Source organism: Chenopodium album, chromosome 16, assembly GCF_948465745.1.
Source record: "Chenopodium album chromosome 16, dcCheAlbu1.1, whole genome shotgun sequence".
Taxonomy (NCBI): Eukaryota; Viridiplantae; Streptophyta; class Magnoliopsida; order Caryophyllales; family Amaranthaceae; genus Chenopodium; species Chenopodium album.
Window position 1 is genome coordinate 49,998,445 of NC_137849.1, and position 20,090 is coordinate 50,018,534.

Sequence of the window (20,090 nt, forward strand, 5' to 3'; positions counted from 1 at the left end):
GGTCTTGTTGCTAGGTTGTGGGATGATAATTGATAAAGGCATTCAAGCAATTGTTACCATCCCGTTGTTAGTTTAGGTGATGACAAGGTTCGTCATCGCTGTTAATCAATATCTAGAAGGAGGCTACCCATCTTTAATGTTTGGGTTAAGCAAAATCCTCCATTTTTCTTGCATTCCCTGCAAGTAGAGTTGCAAAAGGAGAACCTGCATTTGGATGCACGGTTTCTCATAGAGTCGTTAAAGTAAATGACTCTATAGGTTTTGTTCCCAGACTCCTAGGATGTAGTTATAATTTTCGACCCCTAGGAGTGGAATGGTGTCATAGGTTCGTTCTTCAGCAACAGGAGACATATTTCGGGTTCTTTCGTCTACCAACAATTTCCATCACGAGTTCCCTTCGCTTTCAATGCCAGCTCAGGTTCTCTTCAAGGTTTGTGGTCTGCGCTCTTGGTCCATCTCGACTGTTTCAGTTCATATGGCTTCTTTTAGTCCACAGTTTGGACGAGGTTTGGTTTTCTGGGTTGTCCGGGCTCCGTAGCTACTTGTTTGCTGCAAGGCCTTTTCTGTATTTTGTTCTCTTCGATCTTCCTGGTAGTGGTACTTAGTGTGTATAGGTTTATGTGTTTTTGTTTTAGTTTGTTTAGGTTGTAATTCTGTTTTTATTTAATAGTATCTTTTGTCAAAAAAAAAAATAGTGAGAAAAAGCTAGATAAATGATACTTAAGAAAAAAAAAAAAAAAAAAAGAGAGAGAGTGAATATCATGAGAAGAGCTACATATAGTATACAAATAAACAATGTAAAACAATCATTTCGAGGGGTTTAATTTGCATAAAAAGACGCCATTTTCAAATAATACTCATATGTATGTTCCATGCAACTGACAATTAAATTTTCCTTAAATTTTTTTTGCATTATTGACTAGTTTTTTTTTTTTTTTAATTTTTAATTTATTTATTTATTTATTTATTTATTATTATTATTATTATTATTATTATTATATATATTTTATCTTATTATTGACTAGTTTTTATTTTATTATATATATATAAAAAAAATTGAACATTAATTATTTGTTACTATTAATCAAACATTTAATCATACTCTGTATATATCGATGATCAAATCAATATAGAGTCTGTTCTAATAAGTACAAATAAGGAAACTAAGTTCTAATAAAGATTGTTTAAGTTTAAATTATAAATAAAATATGTTTTAATAAGTTTAAATATATGAAAATCAGGTGAATAACACACATCCTTGTTACCAAATGAAGAGACTAAAATGGAAGGGCGGAGAAGGTGCAAAGGAGTGAAGTAAATTCGAGGAAGAAGGCATGTAGGTAAAACGTCGACCCCCTTGTAGGAAATGGAGAGCAGAAAAATTCCTCAAATGGCAAGATCTGATATAAAGACGCCACGTAGCAAACACTTTTGCCACGTTGGGCGAATCCAAGGGTGTTCTTTTCCCATTAACTATTTGTTACCACATGCGCCACAGCAGCCACCATTAGTAGGCCCCACTGCCTTCGTGTAAACTCGCTTTTTCCTTCTTACTCTGACTCACCTCAACTCGCTCTTCTCCGAGTTTGTGGCACTCATTTTATCCCTCTTTTTTTTTTTCCCCACTTTTTCTTTTTCTAAATTAACATTAAAATACACCAAAAAGTGCACCGGTAGGTCTCTACATCATCCACTAACTCCCTGCCACTTGTCACCATCCTACGCCCTTCATCACCTATTTCCATTTTATTTTCTTTTTAAAAATGAAAATCCATTCAAATCCACAAGTGTTATTCGTGGCTCATATTTCCTCTCACAAACTCCTGGTTTCTCTTCCTTCAATTTGGCATCCTTCTCTCTCCAACTTGGAAATTTAATTAATTAATAAATACAAAAAAAACCCCAAAAAATAAAGGAAAAAGAAAAAATAAATTCAGCTTCCTTTGCTCATCATCATCTTCTTCTTCATTTTCTCTGAATTTTTGTTTCACTCACTAAAACTTCTTCGACTCTTGCTTTCTCTCTCCTACCTAACTTAGCTCAATTCTTTCTATTTCCTCCATTTTTTCTAGCTGTACTTTGGTTTCTAGAAATTTCCTCCAGTTGAAATTTTGATCGGTTTTGTTATTGTTTTTACTAAAAATCAATGGGGTGAACTTTGTTCTTCATCATGAACAGATAGCATCTGTTATTGTGTCTTCTTAAGGTAACTTTTAATTTTAGGTTTCTTTTTTTTTTTTTTGGGTTGAATTATGATTTTGAATCTGGAAAATTGTATTGATTTTTTTTTTTTTTTTTTTGGAAATTTTGGATTGTGCAGATTTGCGAGGACACGATTGTTTCGGTGAGGATTTTGTGAATTTGTGATTGTAAGGAAAATAAAAACTAATAAGAAGAGAAAATGGGGGAAAAGGAGGGAAGTCTGGTTTTTATTATAATTTTATTTATTTATTTGTTAATTAGAGAGAATTAGTTATAAATTATATACTACAAGTAATATATGATATGATATGATATGATATGATGATGCTGTGTTGAATTTGGTTTGGGAAATGCTAAAAGGCGGATTATCTTTGAATATGTTTGTTGTTGTTGTTTGGAAATTGTTTGTGTTTGTGCAGTAGAATTGAGCTATAGTAATACTACTGCTACTATTACTACCACTACGATTATGGGTTTTGGGGAAAGATGACTAGATGAGAAGAAGGAGAAGAAGCTATTTAGTATCATTTGCTTGTTTTTTGAGAGGATCTGAAGCAGCTTGCTGCTCTTCGTGTCCGTTTAATGGACAATTATTCTTCCGGCGAAGAACCGATCGTTAAGGTGCTTTTGTTTTGCCCCTTGTGTTTCTATATTTCCTTACTTTTACTAGTTCAAGGCTTTTTTCACTTATTCTTTAAGAGCTTTATTTTTGTTTAGACTGTATTGGAGTAGTGATTGTATCGAGTTTATAGTATGACTTTTTAATTAATGTTGTCAAGTATGAACCGAGACAGAAAGGACTTATTATTATGGATCAAACGAGATTGGCTAAATTGGCTTGATTTGTTTGACTTAAACTACTTTTTGTATGAATAAGTTTTCTTAGCTAAATCGACTTATAATTTGGATAAATTATTTTGTGTTAATCGACTATTCGACCTGATGAAAAAAATTTACTTGCATAATGAATAAATATAGTTTGCCTAAATTCTTTGATAATTGGATAATACGTAGTAAGTAATTGGTAAAATGGACTTCTATTTTGGATCAAAAAATTTGGGTGAATTGAATTACATATTAGTCAGCTTACTTGGGCTGAATCGACTTATTATTTTAGATTTAAAGGAATTGCCTTGATTTATTTGTGCTTTGATTCAAATGAAATTCAGAATATTGACTTATAATTTGGACCAGAAGGGGTGTTTTGTGGTCTGGAGTGAGAAGAATTTTATACCTTGCTAATTAATATATATATTTTTATTTCTATTTTGAAGACTCGAAAGCCTTACACAATCACCAAGCAACGAGAGCGATGGACAGAAGAGGAGCACAATAGGTTTCTTGAGGCCTTGAAACTCTATGGTCGAGCTTGGCAGCGGATTGAAGGTTTTTATTTTGCTTTAAACTTTTTCTTTTAAAAATTGTTGTTGAGTTTCCATATATATGAGACTAGTCTTTCAGTAGGACATCTACTGAAATACCAAGTGGATGATAATGTTACTTACTAATAGTAAATGAGTAATATTCGATATAAAATCAAATTACAGGTGAGGTGGGGGCAGAGTATGATATCTAAGTTCAATCATATAATTGTTTGTTATTACCAAAGAGCATATCAGTCCGCTTGGCATGCTCACAAATGAGGATTTTGAGTATAGTATTTGAATAGAATTGAATTGGAATGATTTTGTCAATTCTGTTGTTTGGCTCTCACCAAAACCTTTTTGTTTACCATTCTGCTAAATCTGAAACGGGCAGTATTCTGTTCCTTCTTCTGATCCTTCAATATTCAAGATATTGATTGGTGTAGAATAACGGAAGATACGAGATGTATGTGAGTGTTGCAACCATTGAAGACACATGCTCTACACAAACTAATGCCTTTGATTTAGTTGCGCCATTAAAACGTTTTATAAATTGAATTAAAATTTGATTTAGTGTTGGCCAAACAGTGGAAATGTGACTAATTTGCCCCCATATCCATTCAGTTCTGTTCTTTGTCTCACCAAACGGGCTTATAGTGCAATTTGTTTTATATATTATATCTTACTTGAAGAGCTGCTCCTTCTCTTCTCTTTTCCTTTTTTCTGTTTGGTGGTGTGCAGATCATATTGGGACAAAGACCGCTGTCCAGATAAGAAGTCATGCACAGAAGTTCTTTTCAAAGGTCCATCGGTATCTTTCGTCTCATACTTTGGTTAAAGTTTTATCTTCTTTTGCTAGTATCTGGAAAAAATCACTCTTCCAATGTTTTGCCTGACAATGTCAATTACCTTTGTCATGTTGAGCATGCTAGAGATTAAGGAGCCTGAAATCACTCTAGGTATTGTTTGTGGGAGGGAGGGGGACTTCCATAAAAACTATTATTTCCATCATATATTGGCAAGAGAATTTTGAATCTATGATCAGTATACAGAATAATTTTAGAGATGAAATCAGAATACGCAACAACCAAATCAGAAGGTCAAAAAACAAAGGGTGTATAAGCATACTCTCTTTCGCCCAAAAATATAATTTCTCACTCTCTTGATCGTCACAGGTAGTCAAACACCAAGCTCTAAGTGCATATCTTGTAATGTTGAAACCTAAAGCTGGCATTTGGGGTATCCACCTGTGTGTGATCCCTATGTTTCAGCAACATAGATTTGTATAATCTACTGGAAGGTTTCAATACCACATTTCCCAGTGATTGTCCTACCATCCATTTTGGTATATTTTATTGACTGTAATTATATCATGAAGCATTTATGCATCTCACCATATAGCTATTCTTATTATAGGACAATCACTATGAATTGAGGGAATAATAGTTTCAAGAATATTCTGAGATACCTTTTTATGAGAACAAAACGTGGAGATTAGATAATATACTCTCTGCTCTTTTAGCTAAGTGGTGGGCGTAACAGCTTTGACACCACGTAGTAGACCACTATTAGGGTATTTTCTCAAGTAGGGACAGAGTTGCAGATGGTTGGTCCTCAAAAAGACCCAGATGTTATGACCTATTACCTCCTTAATATTCCCTTACTACAGTTCACTCTATGGTCTGGATTGGGGGTTGCTGCTAGAATAAAGTGTGTAGGCACCATCTAACCTGTTATAGAGTACAAGTACTCCACTCAGTAACACGGTAACAACTGCATTCAACTTTGGCTGGTGATGAGGGGGACCTGTAACAAAATAATGGAAGAGGGACAACCCTTTTTTTTCCAAACTTAAGTAGCCAATATAACTAATGTGTAGAATACTGTGTTCTTGAAAAGTATTTGTGTTTTTCCCAGAAAAAAAAAAAAAAAAAAAAGAAAGAAAGAAAGAGAAAACAGGGGCCAAAATCATGATTCCTTTTCTTCCAAATATGAGTTGAAGGATATTCTCCCAGTGTCAGATCCTTTTCTTTTTTTTTGAAATTCTAGATCTGCATTTGCTTCTTTCTCATTTTCATTTTTGGGGTTTCTTTCACGAACTTGAGATTATTCAAGGATGATTAGATGGAAGTTGAGATATTTAGTAGATGAAACACTAGCACCTCCCATTGCTAGAGAACTCAAGATATATAGGAAATAGTCTAATGATTTGATGAGAGCTTATGAGCTTGGGAATGGTCTATCTAGAGGCTTAACCTCTTTTTTTTAATGGAAGTTTGATTGTGGTTCTAGAATAGAACTTATTATGTTTTATGTTGTTTGTCAACATGTCACACATCTTAGTCTTCCCATATCTAGCAACCCTTAATGTGTGCACAGGCGAGTATGTGCATTATCTGTGTGACTGTGTATAGAGGATCATCTAAAAGGGAAATAAATGGATTTCTAGTAAAATTGTGGTATTTGTGGAAAGACTGGAAACCATAAGATATGAGCTATGTGAATTGGGATGATGGATTTATATGCTGCAAAAGAGTATAATTACTTTGATTCTTAGTCTAAGTGAACTAGGAGGATGATTTATTTCTTGGCTTCTTTGCCAATGGCCCAATGATCTAGAACTAAAATATGAGCTTTCCTAGTACATTAAAAAATTCAATTAAGGTGCGTAGATCTAATATCTTTTTCATTGGAATGATCTGCAAATTTCCTCACTTGATTCTCATAAGTAAGTGAGGTGTTAGAAATATATTTGTTTGTGAGAATAATCAATTGTTTGATCTTATTTCTCATGGATTCGACCTTAAAAGCTTCCAAATAATTTACCAAGACAAACTGTTTGGTTAAGGATATTAGGAACACCGTCCCCTATGTGTCAAGTTTTGTAGGACATGTCAGTAGCCTGGCATGGCACTATTTTGTGAATATGTCATCTCTGAGGACCATAGCTATGAATCTCAAGTTAGAAGTCATGTTTTGATTTCAGTGATCATTTGGCTGGTTTTAATACATTGATCTGCTTGAAGGTCTAAAAGTACATATTTTCTGCAGAATGTTGTATGATGTAGAATATCTTTGATCTGCTATTAAATGGCAAACAATTCTAAATAAGGTAAGGCAGAGTGTCCTTCATTACTGGTTTACATATGATTCACAAGGGTATACAAAAGATACAATATCTTATATAGAAACAGAAGTGCAAATCTCCCTTTTTTTTTCCCCTTTTATCTCACACATAATGCCTATACTAGCCTACTAGCATTGATGGTAACTATTGCTAGAATATTGTGGTCTTGAAATTGATTCTCAAAGACTTGGAAACAGGTTATTGACATTTTAGAAGCTAGAGAATTTGAGGAAAGGGGTTGGGCCAATGGGGCACTGGTGTCATCATAGATTTTTGTCCTCTTTAGGAACCTTATGAAGCCAAGTTTCAATTTATATTGCTTTACGCAATATTTTCCAAATAGTCTGTAGTCTTGCCAGAAAAATAAGGATGTGTTTTTTTTTTTTTTTTTTTTTTTTTTTTTGTGTGCGCGCTTGTAGTGTCTTCCTATATTGCTTTGAAAATAGGCGTTAATCAACAATATTTTGTTTCTGTTTTCATTCTTTCCTCTGTATTTTATTATGGAGAGTGGCTTCAATTTGCCTGTTGATAAATATGAAATTTGTTCATGTATAAGGAATGATGAAGCTCTGTCCAGATTGGTATGAAACTGATTTTTTGGCTGTAGATAAGATACAGTTATGGTGAATTCACATATGCTTTGCTTATGCCTTATTTTGTTTAGGTTTAAGGTTATCAGTTTAAAGTAGGGGACTATTAGTGTTGTTTTTAATCATAACAAGGTTGATATGGTTTATATCTACGTTAATTGGAGAAAATCGCAAAGTGTCCTGTCGACATGACATGACATGACACGGACATGGGTGTCTCCGACCCTTCACTGTGCACTCGGACACTTCCAATAAGAGTGGAGAGTAAAAAAAGAGGAGAAACTTGACAGAAAAACATATCTTGTTCGAAGTCTCCCATTGATATAGAGAAGATGGAGCAAAGAAGATTGTCGTTTATTAGGAGAATTTGCCGAGGAAATTTTTTTTTAAAAAAAAAAATAGGAGTGGACGTAATTACAAATTTAAAGCTTTTGTATATTCAATTTATTTATATAAATTTAAGTGACATATTGACGTGTCCCCATAACCGTATCCAAATATGGACAGTGTCCCCGTGTCCTAAAATTTTGGAATTTTCCGGATCACACACTTGGACATGTGTTTGTGTCCGATACCCGTTCCCGAGTCCATGTAACATAGGCTTATATCTGTTGGTATTTAGCAAAAAGGTCTTCTACATATAGATCAACAGTTTCCCACTACAAGTCTACAAGTCATTAAGGGGGCTGGTTTGGCCGAGCTCTTATTGCTTGGACAAACCAGTCCCCTTTATTCATTATGGTATAGCTCAAACAAAAAAGACGAGCTTCATGATTACCTTTCTCATAGTGGTGTTCACCTTCTTTTCCCCACAAAATTCCAACGGAAAATTGACATTACTTTTTTGATGCTCATCCCTGATATTTCGTATTAGATACCACACTGGAATGAAAGTAGGAATTAGGAATCTTAGGAGAAATTTGTTTCTCTTGTTACAAAACTTACAGTCAGTGTGAAGATTATTGATAAACAGATATAGAACCCTATTTGAATTAGATTGCATTATAGCTCCTAAGCTGTGAGTTAATAGTCATAGTTTAGAAGATCATGAAGAATTTACTTGTTGAATTAGGCCTGCAGAGAAAAAGAAAAAGGATAAGGTAAATTGCAGAATGTTCTTAAGTCAGCTAGATCATACTCAGAAATGCCTGAGGTGGATGAAAAGCTTGTATCATCTATTGAGTTGGTAGGTATAATAAAATGCAAGAATGCAACACATGCATCTCACCCACAACCGGTCTGTTGTAGTTCGGTGACGTCTGTGAGTTCTGTACTAGGCAATGGCATCATCATATTGTTTGGCAATTTGACATGATTTTCCGTCGGAGCCTTTGAGTCTTGAGTGTGAAAAATATTCTATGGCCAGGGCCACTGACAAGGGATTCCAAATTTCGTATTGAAAGCAGTTTAATTCCATACTAGTATCTGTATTGCACCATCTTTGCCAATATCAGATATGACCTTACACTCATTCAAGTCAACTTTAATGTCTCAAACTTCAGTAGATTATTTAACATAACTGCATATCTAGAATATATCTGAATGCAACATTTGTTTGGTGCAAAGGCAACTATGGCTTTCATTTTCAATATTAATTAATTCTTTTTTGGTTTCCCTTAAAGCTTTTATGAAAGGGACTTCTTAAAAACTTGCATCCTTTTATTCATCAAGGTGTAAGTTCCTGCGATAGATCATATTTCAATTCTGATTTTCAGTCCCAAAATAATGTCTCTGTTTTATAAAATAATTTGAAATAGGCATATACTTTTGGGTCAACTTGGAACAGATTTTAGACATTTACTATTCCTGAGTGGGTACTTTGGACTGTGAATCTTCCACATTGCCTTTTTATTAAGATGAATGCCTTCGTTTCGAAAATGGTTTGTATTTTGTGAAATATCTGTATCTGAAAAATGGCAAATTTGGAAAATCATGAAACATATTTGATATTTATGACACTTTTGCTTAGAGGGATACTCTGGAGTCAGAATGTTGTACATTGCCTTTTAAAGATCAATTGATGATTAGATTTGTTCTTTATCTGATATGTTGTGTTTTAATGCTTTCAGTTGGAAAAGGAGGCTCTTGTTAAAGGTGTTCCGATAGGGCAAGCAATTGATATAGAAATTCCTCCTCCACGCCCTAAAAGGAAACCAAGCAACCCTTATCCTCGCAAGACTGGTGCTATAAGTTCCCCTAACACACAGGTAAGAGCAAAGGATGGGAAGCAAATACCAGCCTCTATAAACAATACAGAAGAAGCTGCAGATTTAGAAAAAGAGCAATTCCCTGAGGTATGGTTTATCCTACACTTTCCAGCCTTGATACGCTAGCTGTCTTTTTAATACACTAAGTAATTAATTATCTTCAGGAACCTGGTGGTGATGGTGGAGAATCAAGCCCTAAAGAGATCAGTGGTGGTGACAAGTGCACTGAAGCATTTACAATTTTCCGAAAAGCACCATCTGCCTTGGGAGCATCTTCTAATGAATTATCTGCCACAGCCATGGGAACAGCTAGAAAGTTATCCAACTTCAAGGAGTTTGTGCCGATAAGGAAACCACTAGCCGACAATGAAACAAGAGATCTTAATGTTGTTGATGGACATAACACAAGTCACGAGCCCGATAAATCTGATGTTGTGGAGATGATTCAGAATGACTCAGGTGAGATTTCAATTTCAACTCAACCAACATAAGGATCATTGCTGATGCTTAAATAAGAATCTGATAGTGTTGGTCTATGCCAGAAAATGAAACAAATGCAGCTAAAACATTTCCAAGACATGCTCCTGTTCAGATTCTTGATGGAAACCTGGCGTCATGCAGTCAGGGTTTTTCTTCTGATGTATCATATCAAGAACCTGCATTTCATCCAATGGGGATCCCGGGCCAGCCTGCATTTTTTAGCAATCCTACTGTTTCAGCTGCTGTAGAAAGCCAAACTAGCACTTCAAAATCCACTAATCACCAAATGTTTCCAAATTCCCATCCTCCATTTAGTCCGTTTCCTAACAGTCAGGAAAATTATTCGTTTCTGCAGATGTCCTCAACTTTTTCAAGCATGATTGTTTCTGCTCTTGTTCAGAATCCAGCTGCACATGCTGCAGCAAGTTTTGCAGCTTCATTTTGGCCCTGTCCAAATGTAGGAAATTCAGCCAATTCTCCTGCAGGCTCCAATGGAGGTTTCCCTCCTCGTCCAATGAACTCGGCTCCTAGTGTGGCAGCAATTGCTGCTGCTACAGTAGCAGCTGCTACTGCTTGGTGGGCAGCACATGGACTGCTGCCATTGTGTGCTCCACTACATGGTGGCTATTCTTTTCCTCCTGCTTCAGCAACTGTTCCATTAGCCAATTTTGGCCAAACTCCACCTGCTAATGAAGAAAAGGAAGAGAACAATTTCCAAACTCCTGGATCACTAGTTCAGCAACCTAACCAGGAATTGTCTGTAGCTTTGAAGCCACAACATTCAGCATCCAAATCCTCAACGACATCTTCGTCTGATTCGGGTAACATTATTAGTGAAAAAATGGATATTGGAGTGGCAGCTGACAATAACGAGAAGGATGTCCCTGACTTAAGTGAGCAAAATGACACAAGCAAGGGGAAGAGCAAGAAACAGGTGGATCGCTCATCTTGTGGTTCTAACACACCTTCAGGCAGTGACATTGAAACTGATGCTTTGGAAAAAGTTGATAAAGAAAAAGAAGAAGCCAACGAGCCTGATGTAAGTCGTCCTACCAGTGAACCTAGTAGTCGCCGCAATCGAATCATTGGCAACATATATGATTCCTGGAAGGAGGTTTCCGAGGGGGTAATTGCATCTCTCTCTCTCTCATGATTACCTAACCGAATCATAGAATTTGTTTATTTGTTAACTTGTGTTGTGTAATTTAAATACCAGGGGCGGCTGGCATTTCAAGCACTTTTTTCTAGAGAGGTTTTGCCCCAGAGCTTTTCACCACCACTAAATTTTACTGGTAAGAGCCAAGAAATGAATGGGTTTATTGAAGAGTTTAGGCAAACTGCTGAGGAAAGCAATAATGCATCACAATTGGACCTCAACAGCAATGCATGGGAATCTTGCTCCAGTAATCAAGGCGTAGAAAAAATCAAATTACGAGAAGAGGACAATTGCAAAGATGGGCTGCTGACATATAGTCATGAACAAGGGAAGCTGAAGACAAACAGAACAGGTTTTAAGCCATACAAGAGGTGTTCTGTGGAGGCCAGAGAGAGCAGCAGGGTGATGAACTCCAGCGCTCCGGAGCAAGAAAAATGTTCAAAGAGATTGCGCCTTGATGGGGAGGCTTCAACTTGATGTCTAATGACGCAGGCAATTTCTGTAAGGGAAACCTTGCTCACTACAAGTCCCCCCCAGTTATCAGTTTCTTTATTTCATTTAGCTTTATTTCAGTCCTAAAAAGTTCACGAGACCATTCGTGTTTGTACTATAATAGACTACATTGCTCTATTTCATTTCTCAGACTTCCTCGGATGCTTGCAATCTCCATGAATAGACTTAAAATCATTATTCTCATAAACTCTGGATCTCAAATTAAAAATAAACCTGTTCTGCTGCTCTTCATGTTATCATACATTCTGTTGCTTCAGTGGCCCAGTATTATGATGTAATGGTAAGTGACATTGACAAGAACTACGCAGTCCCAACATTCCTGGCAATACCATCTGCAATATGCCAATATATTACGAAGTAGCAGGAAGTATCTTGTTGATACCAGTGAATAACAAGTATCAGTTTGGGCAGTCTATGCTTCTTTATATGAAGCATAGTTCTAAATTATGCCATATAGTAAAAAACAACATATGATAGCTTCAGAGGGATTTTCTCACTACTTGATCATAATGCAGGTAGTACACAGACGCGTAATACCACCAAGGCAAGTCAACAGCAACCCTCTACCACATCGCAAATTCAAAAACATCCATACTTTCATGGAAATATTCTGTACACGTAACACTGCTGAAGTGCTGATATTTACAATCCAGATAAAGAATACAGTCATATGTACATGCTCTCCTAGGATTTACTCTAATTACAAAGAAGTCTGTATTTTAATCTTAATCAAGCACATAGCAAAAATTTGTCATCTCTTGTGTAAGGTATTGCCAATTTTTTTTTCCTCTACAGCCGGCCTTGTCATGGCTATTGGGAATCATGTTAGCAGTCAGCCACCATCAAATGTTATTCTAAGAAATTCTGTACAGTTTCTTGTATTTACTTATGACCGAAGCCTGGCAGCTGCTTCACAGAAGGCTGGGACATCTGGAAGTGACTCAGATGATACTCCAAGCTCTTAATATATTTAAGGATCCGCTGCTTACAGTCCGGAGCTAAAGAAAATGGAGGACTCAGTGGCAACGATGGAGCTTCTGTGACAATGAATGAAAACAAAATCAGAGCTCTGGAGTACAACACTGCAGCGCTATCTCGATTCCCGACAAATTCATCTGCCTGAAATAAATAATACAAGGAACAAGCATCAGTGCATCACCTCATCTTAAATAACAAGAAAGGAAACAAAGGGTTGCAAATTAAACATTTATAAGATATGTGTGCTTACAGCTCCATCTTTCCCAGCAGCAATAGCAGTCTGATATATAACCTCCATAGCATCAGGCATCTCAGCAGCTCCTGAAACACACATACACACCAGAACAAGAAGGGGGAGAATTAATAATGCTGATGTACCCTTGGAGTTGATATAGAAACACTTAATATGTGAATAGAAAATTGCATTACAAAATCTAGGCCATCTTACCATCTACATCCTGTAAATACTTGGACAGCTTCTCTGTTCCATCATATGCATCAATAAAGCCTTGCTCAGCCCAGACAGCCACTGATGAAGGATTCGTGAAGTCTATAGTGTCTTTTGCTTTTGAGGAAGAACATTCTGCTCCCTTGCCAGATTCATTTGCAGAAGAGCTCTGGGGTAGATCACTTTGCAGCAGCCAAGAGTTGCAATTTCGTAATGCTTTATTCCATAGAGCCAAAACAACCAATTCAACTGAAAATGATTCCAAAAAGAAGCCTGCATTTAACTGCAATAAGCGGCTAAAAAAATCAGATACATTCAAGAATCACAAAAGTATTCCTTTACAAACATTTTCTCTTTTTATGGTTAAAGCAGAATAAATAATTTGAGGCCCTTTAATCAGAATAAAAATGTCCACAGTGATGCCCCGTCAACATCCACTTACTGTCACTTGAGTCCAAAGTAAATGCCAAAAAGATAAGCATATTTAATCAAGCTACAAGACATGATTGACGAGTGAACAGCCTGAAGCTTACCTTCTCTCGTGCAAGATCTGATAGAACACACACATACTGGTGTATAAGTTGCAACCTCGTTGAAGGATGTAGTATGGGTAGGTCCTGTGCTTCCCGTAATATGGAAGGCGGACCACTTGCAGTTAATGAGTTCATTTCACTCTGTAAAGTATTATCAGAGCCACCAACAAGTTTGGGAGTCAGTTCGTTCATCTCTGGCATGGTAGGCAATTGCTTGTCATTATATGTTGGTGCTAAGTTGCAAGCTTTAGTAGCTGAACCTTTTTTCAGGGAAGTTCCCAGAGAAGAAGTGAGGATTTCCATTGAAGCAAAATTAGAATGAACTAGAACATACTCTCCTTCGATAGAATCCAATGAATAAGCAACTGGGCACAGAAGCAAGATAGTCAACTAACTGAAAAACAAGGAAAGTAAACTGAGCAATCTTTATAAACTGACCTCGAGTCTGACTTTGTGACTGAGAGCCATACTCATCAGAGTGCCTACTTTTGTCAGTAGGAATATCAGGCACAACCCCATAGACATTTCTGAGAGATGTACCAAAATGACCTTTCTCTAATTCTCTTTTCTCATTGTATACAGAACTCTGATTTATTTTCTCCTCAGACAGCTTTTCATCTTCATGATGCAATTGAGGACCATGATCATCAGTTATATTCAGAGATTCAATTTGAGAAATCTGAGAAGACAATTCTGCATTGACTTCGATCCTGCATATGATAAGACAATAACACAACTAATTATCCAATGAACAGACAGTTGCATCTTATGCAGCCAATTGTAAATGAAATAGATCAATAAAAATTAGACAGCTTCTCGAATAGTTTTTGACTAGCAGGGATAAGGCTGCATACATGTGAATTTCCCCAGAACCTAATTCTGAGATGTACTTATTTGATAAAATTATAAAATAAACTTTAAATACAAAGGAGGAAGGATTAAGGGAATATAGATTCACATTAGGAACTACCTGGGGCCCATCAAGAATTTGTGATTAAAGAACTCCTCAAATGTTAGGCGCTCAACTGCAAGCACAAACCAACAATACTAACTATGAGTAATATTTCTTCCTCAACTCCCCCTGCTTCCCTAACAAAAGCCAACTTTCCAAATAATATGGATATAAAAAAAATATATTAATAATAAATAATAAATAAATAAATTAAAAAGAAGATGAAAACATTTTTATTTACACCATACTTTCTTCAAGGGTACAACATATTAAATATATGGAGACATTTCCAACAGATAAATATTTTTTAGTCCTTATAAATAAAGAGAGTATTTCTCACTAATGAACCCTCAATATAATAATTAGATTAAATGGTGATAGAAATCAAAGAGCCTTTTCTTCCAATTGGGAATTATCCCAGGATTAAATAATGGTTTAGCCTGCTGCTAATTAAAAAAAAAAAAAATGTTTAAAATCTAGAGAGGAGCTAGGAACATGCATGCCAAGCCCACTAATAGCATTTCAAACCATTTATCAAAACGGGAAAACTATCTGCTTTTATTGCTTATCCCTTACCATGTTGTGGTTTGACATGCAACTCAAATAAAGGTTACAGAGTGTGTCACTTTCACTGTTCAGTTCGTCAAACATGACTTAATATTTTGACAAGAATATGAAAACTTTTCCGATACATCAATTATCTTAAACCACACATTTATAGAATATGTTAAAAGAAAGGTCAGGAAGGGAAAAGCATGCAGAATAATGCTATAAATGGACCTAATATTAGAATTTACAAGAGCTAAATGTGAATGAGTGTGAGTGTGCGTATTAGTGAAGTGAAAAGGCACATGCAAAATGTCTTCTATAATCAGGAATATGTTTCATGAAAAGCATGTCCTTGTGTCCAATAATTCGAGCCTTGAACACTAAGTATCTTTGTACCCGACAATTCAATTGCCTTGAACATTTTTGTACCAATACTCTTAAGTACCAAAGTAACATAAGAAAAAGTATCCAAGATATAGGGTTACATTTACAACTCACAGACCTTTGCCAGCTTAAAATAAATGAGAGCGCATAATATGTTATAGATTAATGTCAAGCTAATTACTCCAAAAGATCAAATCCAAATAGCAAAAACAAGGAGATAGAAAGTAGACATTAGCAATGGAGGTGTCAAATTCAAAACTGGTCAATTAATAGAGTGTCTGACATCCATTTCTTCTTAATGGTGTAGGTCGCCATTAAGAATAGAATGACCTACACCATCTTATTGTAGGTCATTCTATTCTTAATGACCTAATTCCAGATTTTAAGATAACATCTTATATCTTCTTAATGGTGTAGGTCAGCCTTATAGTCCAGATATACTATTACAGATAGCAATCTGTCATATTCCTCAATTTTTCCAATAACTAATGTATCTGAAGTTCTGAACTTCTCCAAATATTTGAGTACCCTAATGTCATGAATTGTCACACCAATAAGCCTATGATTTCCAGGAAATCCAACAAAGAGGTAATCTATTCAATCAAAACTCAAGCTGACCAACACATATGCTAAATAGTAAATCAATAGTTTTCGGGCAGCAATAAGATATATTTCTTCAAATACCATTATAGTTATAATTTGGAAGACAACACTGCAACCCAATAGAATCCCACCTCCACAGAGGAAACTGCATCAAGAAAACAACTTTAGATAATGAGAGGGCACTGTAACTATCCAGTGATTTTTCAGCCTCATAAAATGCCTAATAGCCAACTTTTTGTCACCCAGACAGCACTTCAACACAATAGTAGTCTCCCTAATCTTGCATGCACTCCATAACCCCTAACCTTTCATCATGGAACCTAAATGAAGTGCTCTTGCTTCTGCAGTGTCCATATCCAAACAATACCAACAACAAAGCAGAGAGGACACACACCAAGGACCAGTAAGATGTAAATTCCCTACAGGTATGGGGAAGCCATATATTCATCTCTCTTCTTCACAAGTCCTACATATATACTTTTAAATGACAAGTTCATATAGCACCCATAAAGAAGAATTTCACTTCCGGTTGGCAAAGCAGACATGCCAATTGCTTTGTGCTAATACAACAACTCCTACCTTTAGTCAAGTTTTTTCTGTGTTTATCCCAGTTTCTTTTAGGAACAAAATGCTAATTATGGAATCAAAATGGATGCCACATCAGATATAGCTTTACCAATAAGGTTGGTTGCGCACAAAGGTACCTGGATTTTTACGCAAAAGGCTTCTGCAGAACTCCACATAGTCAGGATGCAGGACCTGCAGGGCACCCTCTGGAAATCGCAGTTCAGTCGATCTCAAAATATTTTGGAAAAGCTGTACACAACAGAAAAGTTCAAAGTCATAACTTATACACCCCAGTCAATAGTTAAGATTACAGAATATGCATCAAAGTAAAGCAGAAAGACCTGCAGCTGACTATTTCCATCAAATGGTGGTTTTCCTATCACCAGCTGATAACAAATTGCTCCAACACTCCATAAGTCAGCCTGGAAAACCAGACCATTACGTGAGTATTAATACACCAAACGATTCCCTAACTTAAGAGCATTAGATTCACTTGCATACTTTAGCATCATATTTCTGGTTCTGAATGATCTCAGGCGCCATGTACAATGGTGAACCACAAAGTGTATCAGCCAAGCCTTGTTGAGTCAAATATCTACAAGATAAACAGTTTCTTAAAATTAGTGATTCTGGAAATAATGTGCCAAACAAGGAAGACAACTATAGGAACCTAAGCCATTAGTGTCCCAGAACTACCATTTGAAATAACACTTAAACACATTCAATCTGCCTACTCAAAAAGTCAGACATCACAGGAATGGACAGAACTTGGGGAGTATCCGAAAAAGAGAAGAAAAGAACTTTGCAAAATCTTTAGAACATCCCAAAATCAAATACATGACAAATATTAAGGAATGGATGGAATAATATCGATGATTATTAGCAAATTTTTCAGTTAGTGTAGCAAGATAATAGTAGTAACGAGTAAGGCTGAGCCCGAGCATAAGAAAAGTTGTTTTTAGAATAAAATGACACTGATGGATAAAACACAAAAGGTTGGAAGGAGTACAATACAGATAATGTCAGAAAGAAGCTGTTAGAATGATACATGAGCATTCATTGAGAACTTGTAAGTTGCCGAAGTAGATAACCATCATATAATAACAAGGAATAGGACTAAAGTGGGATGAAGCCAGTTTTAAGTGCATAGTTACCAAAGAAAAAAAGCTCATCGAACAGATAATTGCTTCAAAAGACATCAAAACAAGTTAAACAGAATAATAGAATATGAGTTACTGTGAGTAACAATTGCATCAGAAAAAAAAAAAAAAAAAAAAAAAAAAAAAAAAAAAGGAGATGTGACAGCAAACATCCTACCTAGCAAAACCAAAGTCACCTATCTTCAGCAACGGATTTGCCTCCCTACCAGACAACAATAAGTTCTGCAAGTTCAAAACAATTCTAATTTCAGTATCAGACCACTTAGGACTTATAAACGAGCAAAGGCGTATATTATCAGAAAATGTCGGAGCCACAACATCAACAGGCAATATGAATGTTTCATAGTACTGTACATAAAATTTTAACTTCCCCAAATTTTGCCATTTTAAATTATTTTTCGAGCATGGATGGTTGGATAGTAGTACACTGTATTATTTTTTGACAAGGATATAATTGACATTGTTGGATAAAGATCCTAAGAACATTGTACCTGGGGTTTTAGGTCTCTATGAATAAGATTGTTCTCACGAAGCACTTGCAATCCTGCAGCTGAATAAGCAACCAAGGTTTCATAATGAGGGTAAAAATAAAAAATAAAGAAAAAACAATGTACCCGGTTATTTTATTTCAGTGTAAACAAGATCGCAGACAAGTAGCAATACCACAAATTGATCTTGAATAAAACACGTGTTCCATAAGATCAAGATCACTATAAGGGAAATGGGTAGCTTATACAGGTAATCTTTACAGAAACCAGGTGATTTTGATTGTATAAAGCCAATAAAGGTTAATTTTCCATAAGATATACGGCGACTTGAATCGTGTTATAACCTGTCTTATACAAGCATTTGCTTTCTCCCAATCTGCTGCACATCAATTTCAATTAATACCTGTTCTTTTCTAGTAACTACTCATCCCAATCCAAAGCCCAGGCCAAAAATTATCATAATTCACATAACTGAAAAGTTGATTAGCAATTTTAACACTGACTATATAAATCATACATTATACATTTACTATTTTACTCCATATATGAGTATAAGCAATTAAAATTCTAATCAAATTTAAGTTCTTGTAGAAACTGACCCACATCCCAAAATTAGTATACCAAACAATAATGGCTACAATAGCAGAATACTTAGTATACAATAATTAATTATTAAAGATAAAATAAGAAATTAATCACTAAATCAAATTTATTTTCTAAAAAATTAAATTTTACCCAGCTGTTTGATGAAGTGCCTAGCAGAATATTCAGTAACTCTACCGTGCCTATGAATGTAAGCTCCAAGGTCACCACCATTGCAATACTCCAATACCAAGTATATCCTTTCCTCTGTCTATAAAAACCCATGAAAAAAAAAAAAAAAAAAACAAAACAAAAACAAAAAAATCATCAGAAAAATTAAAAAACAACCCTTTAATTTATAAAAACCACAATAATAATAAAAAAATCAAATAAAATCAACCTCAATGGCTTCAAAAAGGCGAATTATATTAGGATGAGTAATGTTTCTAAGAATAGAAATCTCCTTCCTCAAATTATCATTAAAATGCTTCTTATCAATCTCTTTGATTGCAAATTCAGTACCCAGATGACGATGTTTTGACTTCCAAACCACTGCAAATGAACCCGACCCGATTTTAGGCCCGATTATATAATCCCCAACAATACGACACCTTGAAGTTCCTGCATCAAAATCCATCCTTTATTTTTCTGGGTATTTTGTTTTCCGATAACCCTTTTGAGATCAGTGATCAATCAAAAACCCCATTTGTTTAAAAGCACAGAAATTACTATTCTCTTCACTGGATTGTTTGTACAACTGAACTGGGTACTTCGATTTTTTTGGGTTTTAATTTGATTTGATTTAGGATTGATTTTCCCCCTCTTTTATTTAGTTGGGGAATTTAATAGAAAAAGAATGAAATTTATCGTGGTAAAAGAAAGAAGAAGAAGATAGCATGCTGAAAAGGAGGAGAGAGAAAAAGGAGGAAAAGGTGTTTGTTGGTAATTTCTGCAAACACAGAGAGAGAATAGATGGATAGCGTACAGGGAAGACCTGGAAGTTGAGTTTAACTAGTAATGTGTGATTGCTTTTTAGAAACCAAAGATCTTTTTTCTTTTTTATTTTATTTTATTTTATTTTATTTTATGTGGGTTTATTTAAATTTTAAAATTTAATTAAATTGTTTTCTTCAAAGATTTATTTTACTTGGTCGCTCTCCAAAAAAAAAAAAAAAAAAAAAAAAAAAAAAAAAAAAAGAAGAAGATT

At 35.4% G+C, this 20,090-nt stretch overlaps 2 protein-coding genes across 4 annotated transcripts; one reads left to right on the forward strand and one right to left on the reverse strand.

The window, feature by feature from the left end:
- Window positions 1–1,852: 1,852 nt before the first annotated feature.
- LOC145586896 (protein LATE ELONGATED HYPOCOTYL-like) lies at window positions 1,853–11,826 on the forward strand. Of its 3 annotated transcripts, none has more exons than XM_081643856.1 (9): window positions 1,853–2,206; window positions 2,321–2,344; window positions 2,622–2,823; window positions 3,477–3,588; window positions 4,308–4,369; window positions 9,353–9,577; window positions 9,655–9,949; window positions 10,033–11,096; window positions 11,187–11,826. In XM_081643856.1, the coding sequence occupies exons 3-9, from the start codon at window positions 2,785–2,787 to the stop codon at window positions 11,601–11,603; spliced, it is 2,214 nt and encodes a 737-aa protein (XP_081499982.1). In that variant the 5' UTR covers window positions 1,853–2,206; window positions 2,321–2,344; window positions 2,622–2,784; the 3' UTR covers window positions 11,604–11,826. The 3 variants fall into 3 exon arrangements, with proteins under 3 accessions (XP_081499982.1, XP_081499984.1, XP_081499983.1); XM_081643858.1 differs by having other exon boundaries at window positions 2,625–2,823; XM_081643857.1 differs by lacking the exons at window positions 1,853–2,206; window positions 2,321–2,344 and having other exon boundaries at window positions 2,365–2,823.
- Window positions 11,827–12,217: 391 nt separating this feature from the next.
- Window positions 12,218–19,828, reverse strand: LOC145586897 (serine/threonine-protein kinase ATG1a-like). The gene is made up of 13 exons (XM_081643859.1): window positions 19,284–19,828; window positions 19,037–19,154; window positions 18,305–18,363; window positions 17,971–18,035; window positions 17,155–17,248; window positions 16,995–17,075; window positions 16,791–16,902; window positions 14,569–14,623; window positions 14,037–14,308; window positions 13,599–13,963; window positions 13,066–13,348; window positions 12,868–12,938; window positions 12,218–12,758 (listed from the first exon to the last, which is right to left on the reverse strand). Exons 1-13 carry the CDS (start codon window positions 19,518–19,520, stop codon window positions 12,522–12,524), a joined length of 2,049 nt encoding a protein of 682 aa, XP_081499985.1. The 5' UTR covers window positions 19,521–19,828; the 3' UTR covers window positions 12,218–12,521.
- Window positions 19,829–20,090: the final 262 nt, after the last annotated feature.